At 40.3% G+C, this 22,435-nt stretch overlaps 2 protein-coding genes across 8 annotated transcripts; both read left to right on the top strand.

The window, feature by feature from the left end:
• The first annotated feature begins 11,028 nt into the window (after window positions 1-11,028).
• LOC127771524 (40S ribosomal protein S8-like) lies at window positions 11,029-13,634 on the top strand. Its single transcript, XM_052297444.1, has 5 exons — window positions 11,029-11,154; window positions 11,298-11,370; window positions 12,139-12,472; window positions 12,984-13,159; window positions 13,339-13,634. Exons 1-5 carry the CDS (start codon window positions 11,151-11,153, stop codon window positions 13,415-13,417), a joined length of 666 nt encoding a protein of 221 aa, XP_052153404.1. The 5' UTR covers window positions 11,029-11,150; the 3' UTR covers window positions 13,418-13,634.
• A 2,503-nt stretch (window positions 13,635-16,137) lies between these two features.
• LOC127771811 (U11/U12 small nuclear ribonucleoprotein 48 kDa protein) lies at window positions 16,138-21,538 on the top strand. Of its 7 annotated transcripts, XR_008017212.1 has the most exons (8): window positions 16,138-17,277; window positions 17,758-17,872; window positions 18,263-18,370; window positions 18,975-19,137; window positions 19,207-19,734; window positions 19,816-20,317; window positions 20,475-20,556; window positions 21,357-21,538. XR_008017212.1 is itself a non-coding variant. In XM_052297751.1 (7 exons), exons 1-5 carry the CDS (start codon window positions 16,238-16,240, stop codon window positions 19,704-19,706), a joined length of 1,926 nt encoding a protein of 641 aa, XP_052153711.1. In that variant the 5' UTR covers window positions 16,138-16,237; the 3' UTR covers window positions 19,707-19,734; window positions 19,816-19,836; window positions 21,357-21,538. The 7 variants fall into 7 exon arrangements, 3 of the variants coding, with proteins under 3 accessions (XP_052153711.1, XP_052153708.1, XP_052153710.1); XR_008017211.1 differs by lacking the exon at window positions 20,475-20,556; XR_008017209.1 differs by having other exon boundaries at window positions 20,475-21,538.
• The last annotated feature ends 897 nt before the right edge of the window (window positions 21,539-22,435 follow it).

Genomic DNA, 22,435 nt, shown 5'->3' with positions numbered 1-22,435 from the left:
AATTTCATCTCTCTTGTTATGTCGTTGATACAAACCAAACCAAGGAAACTCGGTTTCCGCTTTGCTATTTGTTAACAATGAAATTTGTTAAGCCCGGAGTAGTCATCGGCTTAGAGTCAGCATCGGCTTCGAAGTCCTGAGATTAGCCGATGAGAGTTGTCAAGTCGTTAGTTGTCGGATTCTTGCTATATTCGGTTAAGAAAATTGATCTACTAAAGGAAGCTTATCCAGAAGAGACCGAGTTCAAAGAGAATACGGCATGGCAAGTTATTTATTAATTAGGAATAGTTTGTTAGTTTCTTTTTATCTTTAGGAAAGTGTGTTTAGTATCCTATAAGGACTTTATCTTTTCCTTTTATCTTTAGGAAAGTTTCTTTCTTGTCCGACAAGGACTTGTATCAACCCATGGGTATAAATATATATACTTGGGGTCTATGTAATCTATCTTCACGATCAACACAATTCGGCGCATCGCCACCCTTTTACCTTTTCTACTTTATTTTATCGTCCGGCGGGACTTGGCACCTAACGCGGGCCTGCATCGGTGTTCGATCTTCGGCGAAGGGGTAAGTCCAATGTTCCGTTGGCCCAGGCAATTGTCTCATCTACATCGGCGTTGTTCAAGGCTGCGTCAGTAAATTCGACCTCTTGGATTGCTCTGGTTTGGATGATATATTTGCCTACCTATTTATCATATGTCTCTGTTAATCTAGTCTTAGCATATCAATTTAGCTCTATCGGCTGCTTCTCGTTTTAGGGTTTCTACCGGTATCGGCTAAATCGCGTTGCTAGATTAGATTAGCTTAGACATCTACCACCCTGAAAATCAGTCATCGGCTTGATTGTCTAGATATTGTGTTTCTTTTCATACTTAGTGCTGCATCAGTTAAGTTTGATCTGCTAAGTCGTGCTTAGAACCATAATCTCTAGCCTACTTTTTGACTGCCAATAAGGGTTTCATCGGGGTTTCAGCCGGTGAGTTATCTGGACGTTGCATCGGCTCATAAGGATTGCATATACATATAAGTTGGATTTAGTCGATGACAACAAAGGTTTCACTGTTTAATCTAATCTTGTGGATTTCATGACATCGGACCTCCAGTCGATGTGTGCTTTAACCTTCGGATCGATGCTTATTTATCATATCATTATTTGCCGATTGGTTTCTACTGGATTATGCTATTATTTTATTACATCATCATCAGCCGATTGCCTTTATATCATTATCTACATTGGACATATAGCCGATTGCTTAAACCCTATCGCTATCGGCTGGTATCGGCATCGGCTATTATCGGCTATCGGCTGGAACTACTCCATCGGCTTGTCAGCCGATCGGTTGTTTTGATCTACTATTTGATTTGGACTTGCACAGGAGCTAAGCAGATCTCCTAGGCTGGTGTGTTCGATTTTTTCGTCAACACTATTTTTTTTAATTACATATGTTTTGGTAGGCACAACTAAAAAACCGAACTTTTGTTAGATCGAAGAAACCGAACGCCCACCCCTATATGGGAATATGGGATGGATGGAGTATATAACAAAAGATTATGCAAACACAGCAAATGTGCTAAACGTTTTACTTGCATGTTGTCGACGTTTGAGATCGCGACTACGGTATTTGGATGGTATGGGGATCGATGGTACCAAGGTATATGCGAGATTGAGGTAAAAGAGATGGAGACAGGGATTTTATACAGGTTCGGGCCCCTTATCTGACATGTAATAGCCCTACATCCTGTTTATATGAGATTGATATAGGAAACCACATAGTACAATAATTGGGATAACCTATCTAGCCATCGTCAATTTGGCAGCATGAACATCAACTCGTAATCGATCACAGGGTAGTCTTCCTCCTCGAGTATGAACTCGTCGAGATCAGAGATAGCGCTAGATCTCTCTTGCCAGCTTCAGTAAGCACCGGATGGGGTATGGCTAGGCTAATCTCTGGTGTTGATATATGGCAGCATGTGTTGGCTTGTGGCTTTGTGGCGTGTCCCCTCTCCTCCTAGGGGGGCTTGTATTTATACCCATAGATGCCCCCTTATCCAAGTAAAACTAGGGAGATAAATATGGATACAATCCGAGTAGGCCTTGTCGTTTTCATATAGAACTCTACTCGTCCTTCCTTATCCGGAACTCCTTCTATATACGAGGTTTGTTTCCGTATAAGACATGGTATGTGGTGGGCCCTGCGAAGCTTAGTCGATTACTATTGGGTATGTGGTATCCATAACCCTGACACATGTATGACTAGAAACACACTGGAGGCTTTATATCATCATCCTTCATTAGAGAAGCCTAATGATTTTACTTGCCTCAGAGTAGTTGCAAGTTTGGGATGTGCCAAATGGTTTCTCAGATGAAAGTTCATTTCCATGGAGTTTACTTAATAGAGACTTTTGGATCTTGCATTGCATATATTCAAATGGTCAAATGTAGTTGGTGCCCGGAATAATTGGTGATGGCTGTTGAAAGAAGAAGACATACCATGTAAAGGATGGAGAGTCTAAGATATTTTTCTTTGTCTTGGGTAGAGTCATTTTCTAGCTTTTGGCCCTCATTCAAGTTCTTAAATTCTTAGTCCCATCTTTTTCTCATAATCGAAAAAGTAAATTGCATTGACAGTACACTGACTTATTAGATGGGTGCAATTTAGTACATGAACTTGTAAAACGCCAACTTTGATACATGAATTTGTAAAACTCTCAAGAAGACACTACACGGTTAATTTTGCTAATTTAAATTCTGATTAGTATGCTATTGTCCATGGGTTATATCGCGACTATGATATTTGGAATTATCGGGGATCGTTGGTGCTTAGGGCATACGCGAGATTGAGGTAAAAGAGACAAGAGACAAGGATTTTTATACAGGTTCGGACCCCTTAACTAGCAGGTAATAGCCTACTCCTGTTGGCCGAAGTCGGTGTCGAAACAAGATTTCAGCAATACTAAAAGGGGGTGGCAATCAAGCTGAAAAAGTGGATGGGTTAGGAGACACAAGGTTTATATAGGTTCAGGCCTTCTCGGTGAGAAGTAATACCCTACTCCTGTCCGGGGATTGATCCGCCGAGTGTATTATTGATCGTATGATCTGGGAGAAAAGTTATGCCCCTAAGAGCTCCTAGACCCCTCCTTATATTGGGGGAGGAGCCGAGATTACAACATACAGCCCATGTTCCTTACGGACTAGGCATCTGAAGATAAATTACAATCATAACCGACTAGGACTATCGGATGTTTTCTTGATACACAAGTTAACATAACAACCGAGTCCTTTACTAAACATATTCTATTTGCATAAGGTATCCCTATAACCAGTCGGATATCCATGCCATGTGGGTATGTGGTACCCATATTCTCCACAGTCGGTGTTGCCTTTATATATCAGTATCACACGAGCACAATAGCTGGGATGACCTAATCTAGTCGACGTCGACTTGCCGGAATGGATCTCCAACACATAGTCAACGGCTAGTATAGTCTTCATCCCTCATGTCGGCCCTTATGGTGCCAGATTGGGTATGTCTAGACTTATGTTGTTGTCTGTTGGCTTCTCTTGGCGTGTCCTCCTCCTCTTAGGGGGTTTTGTTTTTATACCCTCGGATGTCTCCTTGTCCAAGTAGAACTAGGGAGACAAATATGAATATGATCCTAGTAGTCCTTGTAGTGTCTGAATAGAACTATGTTTTTCCTTCCTTTTCCAGAATACCTTCCGTATATGAGGCATGATTCCGTATAAGACATGATGTATGGTGGGCCACGCCGAGCCAGCCCAATATTATTGGGTATGCCTTATCTATGACACTTACAGTAGCCCCAACTTCAATGCAAATGAGCCCACTGCATCCTCGACCAAAGACCCTTTGAAAAACTGGTGTCATACTCATCTAACCGTTCTCTATCTGTCGAGAGGATATAGAGTATGTGACCAAGTTACCTATTCGATCTTGCCTAAGAATGATACCAATTCAAATTTAGATTGAAGTAAAAAAGACCCTGAGCGAACGATTGGGAGTTAAATAATCTGAATTGAAAATATGAATCAAACATATTGAAAATAAATTAAATCTGTGTGTGACAATAAAAATAGTACTCTCGCCAAAGCTGCCCTTAGCTAAACGGAGTTTGCTGTACTCTTCCTAGCCCCTAGCTGTCTTTATGGAAAATTGTATTTCCACAAAGGCAGCTTAAATCTTATAACAAACTATGCTGAAGCAGCGAATTCTTAGCCCCCAGCCATGAAGTTGGGAAAACCAATTTCCGATTACACAGCTTAGTTAATACATTCCAGCGGGTACTCTAACATGACCAATCTTACATGGTTGTTTGACCCTTATGGCCCGAACAAGCTTTGTTTGCATTTGTTACTCTTGTAGATCAAGGTCTCCTAGAAGGCTAGGCATCGTCGGTGAGCACCCGTGGTGTGCCACTGGAAGTTTGTGAAGGCTTCGATTCGCCTCTGCAAGGGAAGAAATCAAGAGTGAAATCGAGGAGTATATTTATGTAACCTCGTGAGAAAAAGGGTTGAAAGATACCTGGTCTTTGTGACCCCTCAACGGAGACATAGGATCGGTGGATCCGAACTTCCATAAAGAAATAGCATGTTTCCTCTCTTGGTTTGCCGGTTCTTGCCTTATTCATATTGTGCTTGAGTCTATTCTTGCCCAATATGTTTGCATGCTTAGTTGATCTATTTGGTGACCATATATCTTAGATGTCTTGTCTGTCACCTTTTGATTCATAGACATTGTTTCTTTGAGCTAAAAGTTCATAATTGGTGTTTTCTTCTCTTAGCTATTGGAAATTCAGGTTCATATCAAAAAACTCCAATTTAATATCAGAAACTTTTATTCAAACCTGAAGTTTAGATTGCTTATTAATCCGCTTCAAAGTTATGATAATTTTTAGAAACGCCTATTTACCCTCCTTTAGGCGACATCAAGGTCCTTTAAGTGATATTAAGTAATTGCAAGTAACAATAGGAAATAAAAATAAGTATATATTGCCCACCTTAACGTATCGAGATTTTTTTTTTTGCCATTGAAATTACCCATTTTCCTCATTTGTCACTCAAAACTAGATGTTCCCTTATTTGCCATCAACGACATCCCACTATGAGAGTTTTAACGTTAGTTGTCATATATTTACATCAATGATAATTTTGCCCTTGGGCCCATATGTCTATTACCAACTCTTCTCGCCAATTTCTTTGCCGTAGCCCGAGGAGCTCCATTAACTATGCAAGCTATCAACACCTTTGCACTGGCCCTCCAAAGATGTTGCCAATCATCGCAGACTAGACCCCATCATAGTCCAAATTTTGAGTTGTTTTTGCGCACATGCCACTTATGTGGCAACCAGCCAGCAAAATAAAAAATTATAAACCCCACATGCCAGTGATGCTATCTCCTTCTTCGTCAACACCTCTCTCACCCTCCAAACTAGCAGGATATTGATTTTTTTACTTGTATGACACCTAGTTAGCGAAAGATATAAAATAGTTAAATGTAAGTTAAAAATATAGTATTTAGATACCAAAATCATGAAAACCACCATCAAAACCAGGTTGTATTTGCCCTAATAAGGGTATTTTGCTTGGTTATAATTGTGGGGTGTTTTTATATATAAACCTGATAGCTGAGGGGTGCAATATGGACTTATCCATATTTTTTAAGCTGTGAACCTGTAAATCTATAATCATTAGTAGTTTGATTACGAAATCAAATGATGTAATCTGAAATAAACTATGCAACTGCCAAGGTCTTACAAAATTGATGCATCATTTTGCAGCATAATACTCCCTCCAGTCAAATTTATTTGACGTTGGGGAGATGTCAAATACTCACTCGGTTTCATATTATAAAAAACTTTGAATTGTTTAAGTCAAACTTTCATGAGTTTGACCATGTTTATTGAAAAATGTAGCAACATCTACAACTCCAAATTTGTTTTATTGAATTTAACATTGAATATATTTTGATACTATATTTGTTTTGTGCTGAAAATGTTGCTACAGTTTTCTACAAACTTCATCAAAGTTAAAGAAGTTCAACTTAGAAAAAAGTTAAAATATCTTATAATATGAAACAGATGAAGTACCTTCTTTTTACTAGAGAGAGTAATGCCATCCTTTGTAACAATGAAATGTTATTCACCAAAATCAAAGAGTACAAAGGCGGAACAAAACCTAGTAAATTTTCTTGATCGCACCTAAACCAGGTATTGGGGATAATTTCTACTATGTAATTGAATAACACTTAACCTCTAGTAGACGAAACATGAAAGACAATAATGACATGGAAATAATGGAAAATAACTAATTTGCCATAACCTTCTTTCCTTGTTTACTTGAGAAGAATATTTTCATATATAGAAGCATCAAAGTGGGCCATGGTTCGACTCATCGTACAAGATCACACCGTTTGGCCAAAGCTTTCCATTTTATTCCAAATTTTCACTCTTGTATCTATATATAAGTCCCGATAAATCCCTTTGTCCCTCCCCCAAATTCCACTAGATCCAATCAGGAGTGAAAATGGAGATCCAAAGAAACAAGAAGAAACCAAGAAAGGGTGCGGCCATGGTCGTCGTGGTAGAAGCCGAAGGAGCTTCCCAAGATAAAGGGGATTTGCCCCTATCACCGGGAGTTATGGATGAGGCGTCAAGAGTTCTTGGTAACAATGATCTACTAAAGGAGATCTTGCTTTCTCTTGGCCTTCATATCCCGCTTGTTCATGCTACTCTCGTTTGCAAACGCTGGCTTCACATCATCGCCAATCCTGAATTCCTTGGTCGATTTGGTAAGCTCCATCCGCCTCGCCTGCTTGCCTCCTATGTTTCCACTATGTCAGGATGCCATATGCTTGTGCCATCCCAAGGGCTGCCCACTGAGTTTGTCTCCACCTTATCTCGTGCAAAAGACTACTTCTCTGATTTGGAGAAAAATTGGTGTGGTGATGACTTTGATGTTTTGGATTGGTGTAATGGTCAAGTGCTCATTAGTGTTGAGAACTCAATCACGGACTTCCAACAGAGGCTTGCCATATGCACCCCTTTAAATCCAACCAAAGATTTCACCTTTATCCCACATCGCCAATTAGATGTCCCCCAAGGCTATATCAAGATGGACATATATGATTTCTTTTATGAGAAAGGTAATGATGGTCAGATGTCCATCTATAGGGTGAGATTGGGATGTACCCCTACACGAAAATCCATATGTGCAATGATATTTGGTTTTAAAGATGGAGCTTGGAGTTACAATCACATCTCAACCATGATAGATCTACCATCACAGTGGTTGCAACGCAAAAATTCTGGCTTGCTTATTGACACTAAGTTCTATATGTTAGGTCCAAGTAAATACATTCTTGGATTGGACCTAGTGTCTATGAGCTTGTTCATCATTGACCTCCCAAATGGATTGGAACACAGTAATCCAGAGATGCTCCAGCTTTCTCGAGAGGAAGATTCCAAGTTGTATATAATCCATTTGAATGGTTTGCAGCTTCATATTTGGTTTCATGACATTAACAACACTGGCAACACTAGCAATTGGGTATTGATTGATACCATTAGTTTGCTGGAAGTGTTTGGTCATATTGCAAACCCTAGTTGGGATTCAGAGGTTGATATTAAAATTTCTAGAGGTGGGAATAGTGGTGATTTTATATACTTGCATGTGGATGATGATGTCTACTTGGTGCATATAAAAAAGAGAATGGTGGAGAAGGTGTTTGACAATGGCAAGGTCTTCCGTGTACACCCCTTCATGATGGCTTGGCCTCCAACCTTTACTAAAAAGATCATGATGGGTAATATCTTAAAGTGAGCACCTGGTGCTTTATGTCAGTTGTATGGGTTTTGTCTACATTATATCATCCATATTGAGATGATAGACATTGATAAGGAATTATTCCTTTTGATAATTTGTATCCATTTAAATTACTTAGTTGGGATATGAGTTTCCTTGATTTGAAGGAAGAATGAGTTGCTACATTTTTTTTACAATTGTTTTCTTTGTTTTGTTTGTGTGCTATGAAAAGACACATAGTTGAGTACGAATAATGGAAAATATAAGAGTAGTTAGTGAGACAATAAACCTATGAGAACTATATAGTGGAAGACAGATGGTTCGTTGAGACAATACTGATGGAAATCACATCACATGCTATTGTTATACTCCCTCTGTTTCACAATGTAAGTCATTCTAGCATTTCCCACATTCATATTGATGTTAATGAATCTAAATAGATATATATGTCTAGATTCATTAACATCAATATAAATGTGGGAAATGCTAGAATGACTTACATTGTGAAACGGAGGGAGTATGTTCTAGGAAGTTCTATAAATATTAACGTAATTAGGAGATGCCTTGTTCTACAACAAATAAAACTATTTTTGAAAAAGTATCTTGATTTCATTAGGAAGATACAAAATTCAAAAACAAATGAATAAACAACGAAGCATAAAAAAATGAAGCTTGATTTTAGCAAAGCCTTGTTTGCTCTGTTTTACATGGTTGTATCATGTTTAATTCTACCTTGATTGGCTTTGAAGTCAAAATATTGGGTAGTTTTGTTATATATTGATGTATTTATAAAGAATGGATTGATGCTTCTTAGTTCTGATTCAAAGTGATGAGGACAAACAAACAAATGATGCAACAAGTAAGATAATTTCTTCCTTGGGATATACTCCAATGCTTTTAGTTTGAGGAGGACAAGGAAACATGAACTGTTAAGTATGGTGATGTAAATACTTATGTGATTGGATTGTGATGTATATTCTTATGTGATATTATTATTTGTCGTGATATGTTGTGAAATGAGGATGATATCATGTTTATCTGTTTGATATATGTGATGAGATGATGCGATGACTTATGGATAATATAAAGTTTTGTATAGTTTCTTTATTAGTTAAAAGTGATGGTTACCATCTCCCCAGTGAGAAATGTTTTCGGTAATGGCATGATCTCTTCAATCAACAACATAATACTCTAAATACTAATCTTGCTTGGAATTTTTGTTCCAATAGATCTGTTCTAGTAGATTTGTAGTATTGTTGTGCACCAATTAAGTAGTAGACCATTAGGAGCACCTTTGGTGCTATTGCTTTTTTGTTGTTGTACGAAACAATCTAACTGCTTAATACTAGAATATAGACTAATGTGCCAATTGATATTCTGTGTGATTCTTTTTTTTTCTTTTGGTTTTGTTTTGGTTCCTATATGTATATTATGTGCAGTAAAAAAACTAAAATATGACGTAAATATCCTTCCAGACTACTTTGACTACGACATAAGGTAACAAGAATGCAAATCAGGTATTCATCTTAATTTCTGCTTGCAGTAACCTTATAATGAAGATGTAACTATACAATCTTCATCATTACTACTACAATTTTACATGTTCTTTAATTCTTGTTGATAACTTTTATGCAGGCATAACATTTTCTTATTCCATTTTTTTTAGAATCATCAATTAGCGTGACTGTTTTCTTCTACATACACTCAATATTTCCTCTGGCATCGATATGCTCCTTCCATTCATCCTGAGAGTGAGACATGTTTTTTACTATGTTATGTGCATGGTTTTATTGGGTAAACATTGTAGAAAGACAGTCAGGCGACATCGGCTTATACTAAGGGGAGAATATAGGTTGGGAAGAGAACTTGAAGGGGACTAATTCTGATTATTTATTGCTGAATTCCAAAGACTAGCTGAATACCCTATATATAGAGCCGACACCTGCAACTCAATCTAATCTAATCCTACTTTTAAGCAACAGAGTATATCTAACACGTGCTGCATTGGAGGCATGGAGGCATTATATCTAACACACACCTTGTTTCCCTGCATGGAGGCATTCCCTAGTTTACTAGCTTGCTCAATCCGTTTTGCTCCTTTCAATCTCAAAATTATATAGATCATTATGTTTGATGTTATTTTTGTCATTACCGGTCTCTTCACGTTATTCCATTATGTTAGGTGCCAAGAAGAGTATGTTGGACCATTAGAGTGGACATGATTAGGGATACAAGTGGATAGTTCCTCTACTCGCAAAAAAACCCGCTTGCTAGTTTATTTGTTACATGGTAGTACAAAATTTAGAAGAAAAAATAAAATAGAAGTGAGATTAGCGGGCTAAAGAAACCCGCTTGCATCCCTAGACATGATCCATCCACCTTCTTATTATTAGGTTGTAGGCTGCCATTTTTCTACCAGCCATTTACAAGATTACCAACCAGATTCGCCCGGCTCCCGTAGCCACTTTACACCACTACGCAGAACTACAAATCTATAGGATGGATTTGCATCGCGAGCGTGATGTTCCCAACTTTAATACAAAACTGCCAATATATAATGAGTTCAGCAATGTGTTAGGGTAAAGGTTTTTTTTTTTTTCGCGCAAAGGCAGTTAAAAAAAAAAACCTAAGACCCCTATCCCATATAAAAAAAACCAACTTGTAGCTTACAAACCTAGATAATAAGCTAGAAGTTTATTTTTTATGAGTGAAACAGGTTGCTTGATAGTAATTCTGATGCCAGTGTTCTTTTGAAGGGATTGGAGCATATCCCTCTCGCACGCAAACGAATTAACGAATTAATGCACGATTAATTAAGTATTAGCTTAAAAAGTTTGAAAATGAATTAATTTGATTTTTACAGTAACTTTTGTGTAATTTTTTTAAAAAAAGTGCACCGTTTAACCGTTTGGGATATGTGGCTATATGCATGTGGAAAACAAGAAATATGTGGTTGAAACCTTGAGAAAGAACACAGCCAAAACAAAAAAAATTCTGATGGAATCAAGAAGGCCAACGTTGGTGTGGGCCGGGCCCAATGCATCATTTCCTTCGTACGTTGCAATCTAGGCCCAACGGACTGCCCACCACCCCCCTCGCCTGAAGAATGGGGTGGATCAGATGGCAGGCTCATTCCCAGCCGTCGGATCGACCCGATCACCGCCTGCGAAGTAAACCCTAAGCCACGGCCGCCTCCCTATATAAGCCCACCCACTAGGGTTTCGCCCGCCTCTCCTCCCCCCCGCTAGTTCCCAACCAGCAGCTGCGGCGGCGCGAGCACACGAAGAGGAGGCGGAGCAGCCGGAGCCACCTCCGCCGCCGCCGCCACCATGGGTAAGGCTCGCCCGCAACCCGGGTGCTCAACCTTCCTCCTCCGCTTACCCCCATCCGCGTGGGGGTTTGTGGAGTTCGTTGTTTGGGTTTTTTGCGTGTGTGTGTGCTGATGGATTGATGGGGGTGCGGTGATGGCTGTGCAGGTATCTCGCGTGACTCCATGCACAAGCGCCGGGCCACCGGTGGGAAGCAGAAAGCGTGGAGGAAGAAGCGAAAGTAATGCCGATCTCCCACTCTTTTTTTTATTTTCTTGCGTGCGTTTCCATTCGGTTCGAGCGGGCGTTGTTGTTTTCGGGATTAGGTGTGTTGGATGAGTGCACGATTAGATGGTTTCTTTGAATGGTTTGGTATGTTTTGCATTTATGTTTGTATATACCTAGATCTCTTACATGGCGCAGTGAAACTTAGATTAGAAAGACAATTGTGTTCTCTCGATAAATGGTTGGGAAAGATGATGCTAGTATTTGTCATTTTTCCACAATTTTAGTTGGTTCTAGTTATATGTGAGAACGATGTTCTTGCAAGTGGATGTGACTGAAATTCCTATAACTTGACATGCTTGTCCCTGTTTCCCCACAAATTTGTTGTAGATAGTTAAATTATGAACGTGAAAGAAATTACTCCCCACTGAAGATGTGATTATTGAATTATTGATGAATGAGCCGGTCACTGTTTAGAATGCAGAAGTCACATAGCGTTGATGATTGTCCTCACCTCATTTACCCAATACAATTATATGGTTAAATATGTGTTGCAGCTGTGTGCGATTCTAAGATTGCTTTGTGATTGTTGTATGCACAAGCTTCCATTCTGATGACTTTGTTGTTTCTGTCGAAAACAATGTGCCACCACTAGGAAGAATTTGATTGAGGCATGACAGTGTTAAATGCTAAATGTAGGCTGTAGCTGTGATAATTGTGATGACTTGGTTGCTTGTGCTTCTTGTTCCAGAGTGTAATATTGTCTTTCTGGTTTGTTGTTAAGGTATGAGCTTGGTCGCCAGCCGGCAAACACCAAGTTGTCGAGCAACAAGACAGTGAGGAGGGTCCGTGTTCGTGGAGGAAATCTGAAGTGGAGGGCTCTTCGCCTGGATACTGGTAACTATTCTTGGGGAAGTGAGGCTGTCACTCGCAAGACCCGTATCCTTGATGTGGTCTACAATGCGTCAAACAATGAGCTTGTGAGGACCCAGACCCTTGTGAAGAGTGCCATTGTGCAAGTTGATGCTGCCCCATTCAAGCAGTGGTATCTCACTCACTATGGTGTCGATATCGGTAGGAAGAAGAAAGCTCCTGCTGCCAAGAAGGATGCTGCTGAGGTATTATTTATTGTGGCCAAATGTTCTGTACCCTTCACTACACACTTACTTGATTATCTGTTTGTCTTGGTTGTTTTACATAAGCATCAAAACCGTCGTTTTGTTGTTTTGTTTGAGATGCTCTATGTGGTTCTGCTGTATTATTTTATCTATGTTCAAATTAGTGTAAAATTTTCCTTTGTCTGTTGTCCCATTTTCTTTTTGTTGGCTACTTTTTTTGGGTAATGATTTGTTGAATCATTTAACCTGATACCTTATTATTTTGTTGATATGTATGCAATATTAAACATTGGGCTATTATTTCTTGATGCAAGTTGCACACTCAGATTTGAAAGTATCGTCTGATCATTTCATTGATAGTGCAGTTTTATGTTTTTATGCTTGCTTTATTTCATTCATATGTAAAATTATGTGTTTTTATTCTCATGCTGCCTTTTGTCCATTCCTATGTAAAATTGTAGTTGTAATGGCTCCCTGTTTGAAACAAAATGTCCATGCTTTGTGTATATAGGGACAAGAGGGTGAGGCTGCCACGGAGGAAGCAAAAAAGAGCAACCATGTTGTGAGGAAGCTTGAAAAGCGTCAGCAAACTCGCACTCTGGACGCGCACATTGAAGAGCAATTTGGCAGCGGAAGGCTCTTGGCCTGCATCTCCTCCCGGCCTGGGCAATGTGGCAGAGCTGATGGGTAAGGACTACAATAGGTTCCTGCTTTCCTTTCTTTGATGAGTTAATAATTTTATTTACATTTGGTTTCTTGGGTTTAAACTAGTCATGTTGATAATTTCCGTTTTAAGCTTTTAACAAACTTTGAAATTTCCCACTTAACAAGGACTGTTTAATCACATTGAATGTTTTGAATGACAGGTACATCCTGGAGGGCAAAGAGCTTGAGTTCTACATGAAGAAGCTCCAGAGGAAGAAGGGCAAGGGTGCTGCAGCTTAGAGCGTTCTCTCGAGTGTGTTTTACGCTGGAAGGCCCGCCTATTTTATTCAGTGGATTTTGTTAGTCATGTTTGCGGCTATGTCGTGCCTACAGACCCTACTGAACACCAATTTTCTGAAAGAATGATGAATCAACTCTTAGCTTGGAAGAACTGATTGTGAGAATTTTCACATGCTATGGTTGTATTCTCGTGGTATTTAGGTTCCATGTGTACTCAGCTACAGCTTTCTGTTATGTTTTATGCTCTTCCAAAGAATTAGTTTTTCGGTCTAAGACGGTGATGGAAGTACATTTTGCTGCCACGACTGATGCCCCGCAGTGACAATCCTTCAGGATGAGAGCAGGCTGATCGTTGGTTGTTTCAGTTTCTGTCCATCTCCAAAATAGCGTAAATAGGTATTAAAATTAAAAAAAAACATGTTCTTTGATGGTAGTTTCATCCCATATAAAACAATAGTTCTCCAGTCTAAAATATCGATATGGATCAAAATTACGGTTAAACGTAACAGGAAGATAGAAAAATGCAACAGGCCTTTTCTTGTATTCCATTGATTTTCGTATTATTCGAGCCGAAGAGAGGTTTTGCAATTTACCATAAATATTTTTCGAGTTGTGAGCTTACCGCAGGGCGTTTTCCTACGTGCCCACAACGATATGTGTACCTATTCAGGCTCATGGACAAGAAAGTGTCGCACAACTTCGAGTCTTGGTGATGGGTGGCTAGCAATGCCTATGCCAACGAAAGGCGTGAGGTATTTCCTGTAGCGATGGTGCGTGTTAAACCCGACAGGTAACGATATTATAGCTGATAACGTGGGCTATGCGTGCATGCACTCTAACTTCATGGCCCTACGAGTGTAGCTGCGACAGGCTCGATGCGCGCGGGAACCCATCATATGAATTCAACGTGTACTGTGAGATCTTTATCCAAACAAATTAGTTGAATTATTGAACGTGAAAGAAATCACTCTAGACAAAATTACTTTTGCGTAGGAATTTCCTTTCTTATCCAGAGTTTTAGTACTAGAGCACTGATATAATGTCCGGTATATTTTCTCCTTAAATAACATGTATACAATGATTTACTAAAACTAGTAGAAGTGATTAGTAGTAAACTCCTACTACTAAGTTTTGATATTATATTTAATATATTTTTATGCTGGAGTTGACGGCTAAGGTTGCACTTCACACGATGCAGGACGGTGTTGCTCAAGTTGCGGTGAACTCCTAATGGTCGATGTCCTTCGTAGCTGTAGGTCCCTCCTTGACCACACTGGCACAAATAGATCCAATTGATGCTGACCTTGTCTGCTAATCTGAAGCGGAAGCAGCCTGATGCTTCCCTCGTCGTTGCCGCTAGTGCTGTTGGGATCTCGACGGGTGAGTCGGATGAGGATAAGGACGCCAAGTTACTGTTGTTGCTCTCGCTTCACCTGCTGCCGGGGAGTCGATGAACATGAGGACACTTGTAACATCCCGGCCTAGGGCTTAATAGGATTAATAGAATACTCATATCAACAAGTTGCAACTTCTTTTCCGGAAGCCAATTTCCAAAGAACTCCAGGGTTAAGCGTGCTTGGCCTGGTGCACACGAGTGAGGACAAAGTGTGCAGAAAATACATGTGTTGCCCTGTGAGGGCAGTCTATGACCTATGAAAGCTGCCAGATTAAGTGGGCCGGCCTGAGAGAGGCGGGTCATTACAAAATGGTATCAGAGCCGACTCTCGCGGTTTCACGGGCGCGTGTGTCGCAGTTGCGCAGGCATGGTGTGCATGGCTGGTGTAGACCGGGAGTGGTTACACAGCAAATTCTTCCCGGGTGCACACGAGTGAGGACAAAGTGTGCAGAAAAGACATGTGTTGCCCTATGAGGGCAGTCTATGACCTATGAAAGCTGCCAGATGTAAGTGGGCCCCGCCTAGGAGAGGCGGGTCGTTACAAAATGGTATCAGAGCCGACTCTCGCGGTTTCACGGGCGCGTGTGTCGCAGTTGCGGAGGCATGGTGCGCATGGCTGGTGTAGACCGGGAGTGGTTACACAGCATGGCACATGCGCTGGCACTGGACACATGGACGTGGCCAAGAGAGGACGTTCCTGGGCTGGGGTTGATCGACGGGGGCGTCGATCTCTCTTAAGGGGGTGAGGATGTACCTATGAAAGCTGGCAAGTTGGTCAAAAAGAAATCTTAGTGCATCCAAAGGATAAGTAGTGGCATATTTTCGATTTTAACAAATCTATAATGACATTATTCTGTTAGACGAATTGCAATGGTATTTTTGTAAAACTAGCAAATTTACAGTGACATGGATCCAATTAGAACAAAGAAAACAAAGCCCAAGGGCCTCCTTTATATCACAGGGTTGAAAAAAAATGGTGGAATAGGAAAAACACAGGATTAACAGATGATTGCAAAACATACAAAAAAAAATATAGGAATGATCGTTTGATTAGACCGTAGGAAAGAACACAGGAATCGGATAAGAGAGATAGACTTAAAAGAAAAAACACAGGAATCAGATGGAGCTCTTGCTAAATTTCCTCCAAAATCTACATGCAATGTGTCATTCCATAAGAATTTCATAGTATTTAAAAAGTTTCAATTCCTTGAATCAAAAGACCAAATAGAAAAAAATTCGATTTGAATCATATGAAATTTCTATATAAATTCTTTGATTCAAGAGGCCTAAGAATGTTTTCAAAGATTAAGGTGCCAAACTGCAAAGACACCAAAGAGTGAAATTTTTTGTGCCCGTCGACCCCACGACCCCGTCGGCAGGCCGGGCATCCCCCTCCGCCGCCGCCGCGAAACCCCTCCCCTCCCATGGATCCACCACCACCTCCGCCACCCTCCGCCTCCGCCCTCGCCCACCTCCGCTCCCTCCTCTCCGCCGCCTCCTCCGCCCTCTCCTCCCTCCCTTCCTCACTCCATCCCCACCCCACCACCACCCCCCTCACCGCCGCCGCCGCCGCCTCCTCCCTCCCCTCCCCTCCGCTCCCGCCCCTCCCCTCTTCGCCCGCCTCCGCCGCCACCACCATCCCCATCCCTCTCCCTCCCCCGCCTCGCCCCTACTCCGACTGCCCCGCCGTCGTCCGCTCCACCACCACCCCGTCCCCCCCCGCTTCCTCCTCCCTCCCCGCCTTCCTCGCCGCCCACTGCGCCGATTACTCCCCCTCCGCCCCGTCCTCTCCCACGCGCGGCCTCCTCCTCCTCCTCCCGTCGGAGCTCTGCCTCCTTCGCCGGGAGTTGGACTCCTGGGGCGCCGCCGCCCACGGCGTGCTGCCGGGGTCCTACACCCACGCCGCGGCACGTGCTGTGGTGGCGGCGCTGCGCTCTGGCCTCCCGCGGTGGGAGGCCGAGATGCGCCGGTGGGTGCTCGCGGCCTCGCCGAGGTACGGGGTCGTGATCGACGCGGCGACGAGGGACCATGTCTGGGTGCTGCTGCGGCTGTGCCTCAAGGCGGCGGCGTCGGAGGCGCGCTGCTCCCTGGAGGATGCGCGCGGCGCCGAGGGTGGAGGGTCTGGGTTTGTTGACCCAAGGGCCATACGGTTTGAGTGCCCGAGGCTTGTCGACGCCGTCTCGTGGCTAGGGACGCAGCTGAGGATCCTGTATGGAGAGAGTAGCGGGAGATCCTTCGCGATCGCGGCGGTGAGGGAGGCTATTCTGCGTGCGGGGTCTTGTTTGGCCGTCGGTGTTGACGGCGGTGGAAATTCAGGTGTAGAAGGAAGTGATTTTGGAAATGTTGTGACATCCTCTGTGTCTGTTGCTCAAGTTGCTGCTGCCATTGCGGCGTTGCATGAGAGGTTCTCCTTGGAGGAGAAGATCAAGGCACTTCGAGCGCCACGTCCGGCCAAATTTCAGCTGTACGCTTTCTCAAAACCTACTGTCCTATTTAATCAAGCATTGCTTATTGAATTATATAGTTCTATGCTACCAAGATTGAAGAATGCTGTGGAGATCTTGACATCACTAGTTTCAGTCCAGCAGACTGTCGGAAAAAGCTGCATATTAAATTCGACATCTAACAATCTATTATTTGATGGTCCAATGGACATGATGTAATAAGCTATATGGAAATTTGAGGGAAAGAATCTGGGTTAGTAACCACAAGTTATCTGTGTTTCAAATATGTTGCTCTGATATATATGAATTCAAGTACATTGGTTTTATGCTACATGTAGGCTGCCTGTCATGAATGCACATAATTAAAATAGTTATTAATAATATTTAACAACCTGATCCCTCACAGTAATTTGCATTCCCAGCATATGATTAGTTTTGCACTTCTGCTTGGTTTCACAAAGCTTTTCCTTCCATGACCCCATATATTCATTTGTTGGTAGTTTACTGGAATATTCAAAAGCACTGGAACGAGGCCACGAGGAGCGATCAAAACGACCAAACTACAGAGCTGTTCTGGAGTATGATGGTATTATATCACGCCGAGTAGATAGCCAGGTAAAGGCATGCAACCACTCTGTCAGTAGTAGGTTTTAATATCTAGATAGTAGATACCATGCTCATGCCCAATGTTTTTATATTTTCTAGTTGTTCCAGGAGTTGTATGTACCTATTATTGAACAGCTCTTAAGAAAAAAATATTGACTCATGAAACAGTTGCATTTATGGTTTTTATGATCCTTAATGATCTGTAGATACTTTATATTTGAACATTTGACTAACATGCTTTGATCTCTTTGTTTTGTTATTTACTATCTAAATGCACATTTTCTTAAAAAAAGAATTAAGAACATAGTGTTGATCCTCTTGACTTTGTTTTCTGTACAAGATGGTGCTCATAATATCACTTTAGTGTATCTTAGCTCTCTTTATTGCCATCTTGAAAAGGAATCTGGTAGAGTCAAGACTAGAGAGGAGCTTTTAGCTGAAGAGCGAGATTACAAGCGAAGAAGAACGTCGTACCGTGGCAAGAAAGCGAAGAGAAATCCAAAAGAGGTTCGTTTGGATTTGTTTCTCAAAAATATCATTTGTCTTTATCATCCTCAAGTTTTCTGATATATGAATCATTTATGTATGTCCAATGGCCCCTAAATATAGTTCTCTATGGGATCCTGCTTGCAAACGTTTGGAATCTTGGGTACTATTATAAGTAAAAGATTGTGTGACTGATCACAAGAAAAACAAATCCATCAGATGTCTTTGAAAATATTTTCTAGCATATTATTATTTTTATCTGTGTGTTACTATCAAAAAGCCAGTCCAAATGTTGTGTTGTGACCATGATAATTCAGATTTACATGGAGGGTCTATGTAACTTTTCAGGTGGAACATTACTCAACACTCTCTTTTGTTGATGACAGCTCACTTTCTATTAGGGTTCGAAGTCAGGGAACATCATCTCAATTGATTTATTTATTCATTTTCAATCTCAAGTTAGTTACGCTTAGATTTCATATTTAATAATTCTTATACCATCTAGATTGTTCGATGTGTCATATACTCAGATAACCCTTCAGTGCATGTTATGTTACTTATACTCAGTTGATTCTACAATATGTGATCGATATATGGATTTAATTTTTTTCCTTCTCTGTTGAAGATTTTAAGAGACATAATTGATGAGCATATGGAAGAGATCAAACAGGCAGGAGGGATTGGTTGCCATTTGGATGTGCCTGGTGATATTGCACAGAGTGTGCTTAAGAATAGTCCTCATGATGGCACATACCAAGGAAGTTTTAATCCTACAAGCAGTTCTTATGGTAAGGACATTTTTGGTATTCCATCAGTCAGTTGTGAAAAATTACCATGTGCTAATTCTTTTGGAATAGTTTCATCAAGGAACCATGGCACGAGGGATTCATATAAGGACTTCAGAAATGGAAGTCATCAACGCCAGTACCAGAAAGTATCTGATCATGAGAATAGAAGTATTAAAGATTCAGAAAGCACAGTAGATCAAAGGTATTCTCACCATCATGAGAACAGCAGACACCAAAGAAATTCTGATGATCATAGGAAATATAGTTATAAGTACAACAAAAATGGGTCAGACTATTATTCTGAATCAAGCGGTTATACAAGATGGTCCTCAGAGAGAGAATATGACCGCATGTCAAGAGTCAGAAGCAATGATGTAAGTACAACTAGTCATACCCGGCATAGATCAGTGTCTGTGACTCAAGATAAGTTCAGTGATAGATATGATCCCCAAAGCGCATATTCTGATGTTGATCCTGCAACAAGCATGATTGATGAGGCGTCTACAGGGCAGCGTGAGATATACCATGATGGGGCACATCATAGAAGAAAACATGATCGCCATTACTGAAGAAAACAATTGCCCTTTTTTTGGTCAGGTATACTTGCTATCTTACATTTTGAGTTCTTTTTGATGTTTTGTTCTTATTTTTACACTGCTATTTGACATTATCTTGCAGTATACTAATACAAGCATCTTGGTATAGCCTTCACCTGTATCCTTTTCTGTATCCTTATGCAGAAAATGCTGTTCTATTTCTGCAGCTGTTTCTTTTCTTCCTATGCATATGTTATATTAATGCATTCTGACAAATAATATTCAAATTTGCTATTCATATATTTTTTTAGTAGTATTGAGCTGAACTATCTTAGTTGTACATATCTGAACTTTATGTAGGGTAACAAAGTTTTCTCAACTTTCATTCAATGTAACATTCTTTCTAGAATTCTGCTCAGTTTATTTATGAGCCGACAAAGGAATCTTAGCTGTGTACTTCTGTGTTGCAAGAATTGAAGAAATGCTTATATTTCTGAGCTGTCCAAATTTATGTTCATCTGGTTAAAATATTTCTAGATACTAATTGACAATTGCATGAATAATTCTCCCGTTCATTCTAATTTGTGGACGCTTAGTTACTTCATGATAATGGGCTTCCTAATCCTAATGGAGTTCAAGATTTGGTATGTCTTTGTGCCACTAGAGGCAAATTTACTTTTTGTTGCTTGACATTTTTAATGATGCATATACTGTATAGGTTTTTTGAAATGGGGATCTTGCACCAATCGGGTACCTGAACATAAGAACTGATACTTTTCTTTTATTTTTGTATCTGTCAAGATGAAGCTAGTGACAGCTGTCAATTAATCAGCGTATTGGTCGAGCATCGCTTGTGTAGGATGCATTCTTGGGTTGTATCGGGGTTGTTTCCTTGACCCTTTCTTTGGACCATTTATTCGCTTTCTTCTTAATGAAATGAAATGCAGTCGTCCTGCATTTTCGAGAAAAAAATAATCAGCGTAGAAATAATCAAATTGATGGTTTTGATTTGCAACAGCTTCCACCTGGCTATTACTGATTTAATTTCCATGTGTTCTCTGCATGAATTATTAAAAATGATCAAAATTAATCTTTGAGAGTTATCTTTGCATGAATTTTGAATTCTCGAACTACTTACCATCCATTCTAATCTGTTATATATCACAGTACAAATATAGGGTAAAATACACTAGCAGTCCTGGGTTTCTTGAACTTCATCATATTTACAATCAAAACTTATGGCACTATAACTTTATTTGCCTTCATTTATGAGAAAAACAATGCCGTGCTAGATTGGCATCGCCTATTGGTCTAACATTCAGTGTGACTTTTGCATTTTGGTTGGAACTGTCTTTATGGAGCTTTTATCTGCTATTTCTCTAGAACTAAGAATGAGCAGTTGACACTTGTGTTTCATTCAAATTGCAAAATACATGATCGTTTTATAAATATTGATTATGTAAGGAAACAAATGTAGTTTCTTTTTACTTTGTGTTTTCAGAGTATTAAAAGGTTGTAGAATGACCAGAATTGCTTGCTGTCTATGATGGGTTCCTGCTAGTTATTGGTCACTTGCTTTTTCAATATGCATCCAGTTTTTCCTTCTTACTTCAAATACATCATTTAATGACAAAACTGTTATCTGATCTATTGGCATTCTTAACATGTTCTCTCTTTGTGCAGGCAACAGTGCTGGGCAGTAAAGCTGCAAACTCTTAGAAATAGTTTAGCTGGATTAGTGTGATTTGTATTGTCATTCGAATGTATGCGCGTGGAGTTGATGTTATGTAAGCAGGAGCACAGGTTGGACTGTTTGGTCATCACAGGACATTCGTAATCATTACTGCTCATCTCCTGAAGCCTCAGTTTGACTTTGACTTCATTACTGCACGTCGCAAGATGCCTGTTGTAGAAAGGTACCACCAAAAGTTTCCGGTGCACTTAAATACCATCTAAATTTGTAAACCTTAGTAAATTATTTACCACTCCACGTATGGCCATGAGATCTGTACAATCCGTTTGGATAGCATGCGCAGCGTGTGCTTTGTGAGGGGTTGCTAAGGGATGTCTGGAGGAACTTTTGACAGTCCAACTTTTCATTTAGATTACGAGAAATTGTAGTTGTAAAATCTACAAGATGAACTAGAAACCAGAAGCCAGAAGCTGAGAAACTCAACATCTCTAGATTCTTATAAGTTGGATATCAACTAGTTGCTTAGAATCTTACGCACCCTAAATAGGCCTTAATAAGGGATTGTTTGGTACAACTTTAGCTCTACCTCTCTGGAGGCTAGAGTTTAGTCAAACAGTTTTAGCTCCATCTAAAAATGGGAGCGGAGCTAGGTTTAAACTACACTACTACTCCATTTCAGACTCAACTCTTAAAGCTAAATTTAGGAGTTGAAGCTCTACCCCTAAGAGTCCCCTAGCAAACGTGTGAAAAGCTCATCGATGTATAAAATTCTTTGTCGGGTCCTATCTGTATTTAATAACTAAGGAACAACGTACGTCACTGCAGGAATATTGTATCATAATGGCGAATAGGTAAATAGGATGTCTAAATGGATTTGTTTTGTAGCTAGACGATGCAACTTTAAATCTTCATAGAATTTGCATCGTTGAGAAAATTGGAAAATGTTATAAACAACAGGACATTTTCAAATTTTCCTATTGGTTTTTTATAATATCTTGTGAGAATATCATTGAATGATAGTTCTAATGGCAGTTTTGCAATATTGTAATAGTGGTTTAGTAATAACGAT

The sequence above is a fragment of the Oryza glaberrima genome, chromosome 4 (assembly GCF_000147395.1).
Source record: "Oryza glaberrima chromosome 4, OglaRS2, whole genome shotgun sequence".
Taxonomy (NCBI): Eukaryota; Viridiplantae; Streptophyta; class Magnoliopsida; order Poales; family Poaceae; genus Oryza; species Oryza glaberrima.
This window is presented reverse-complemented; position numbering and strand designations above follow the sequence as displayed.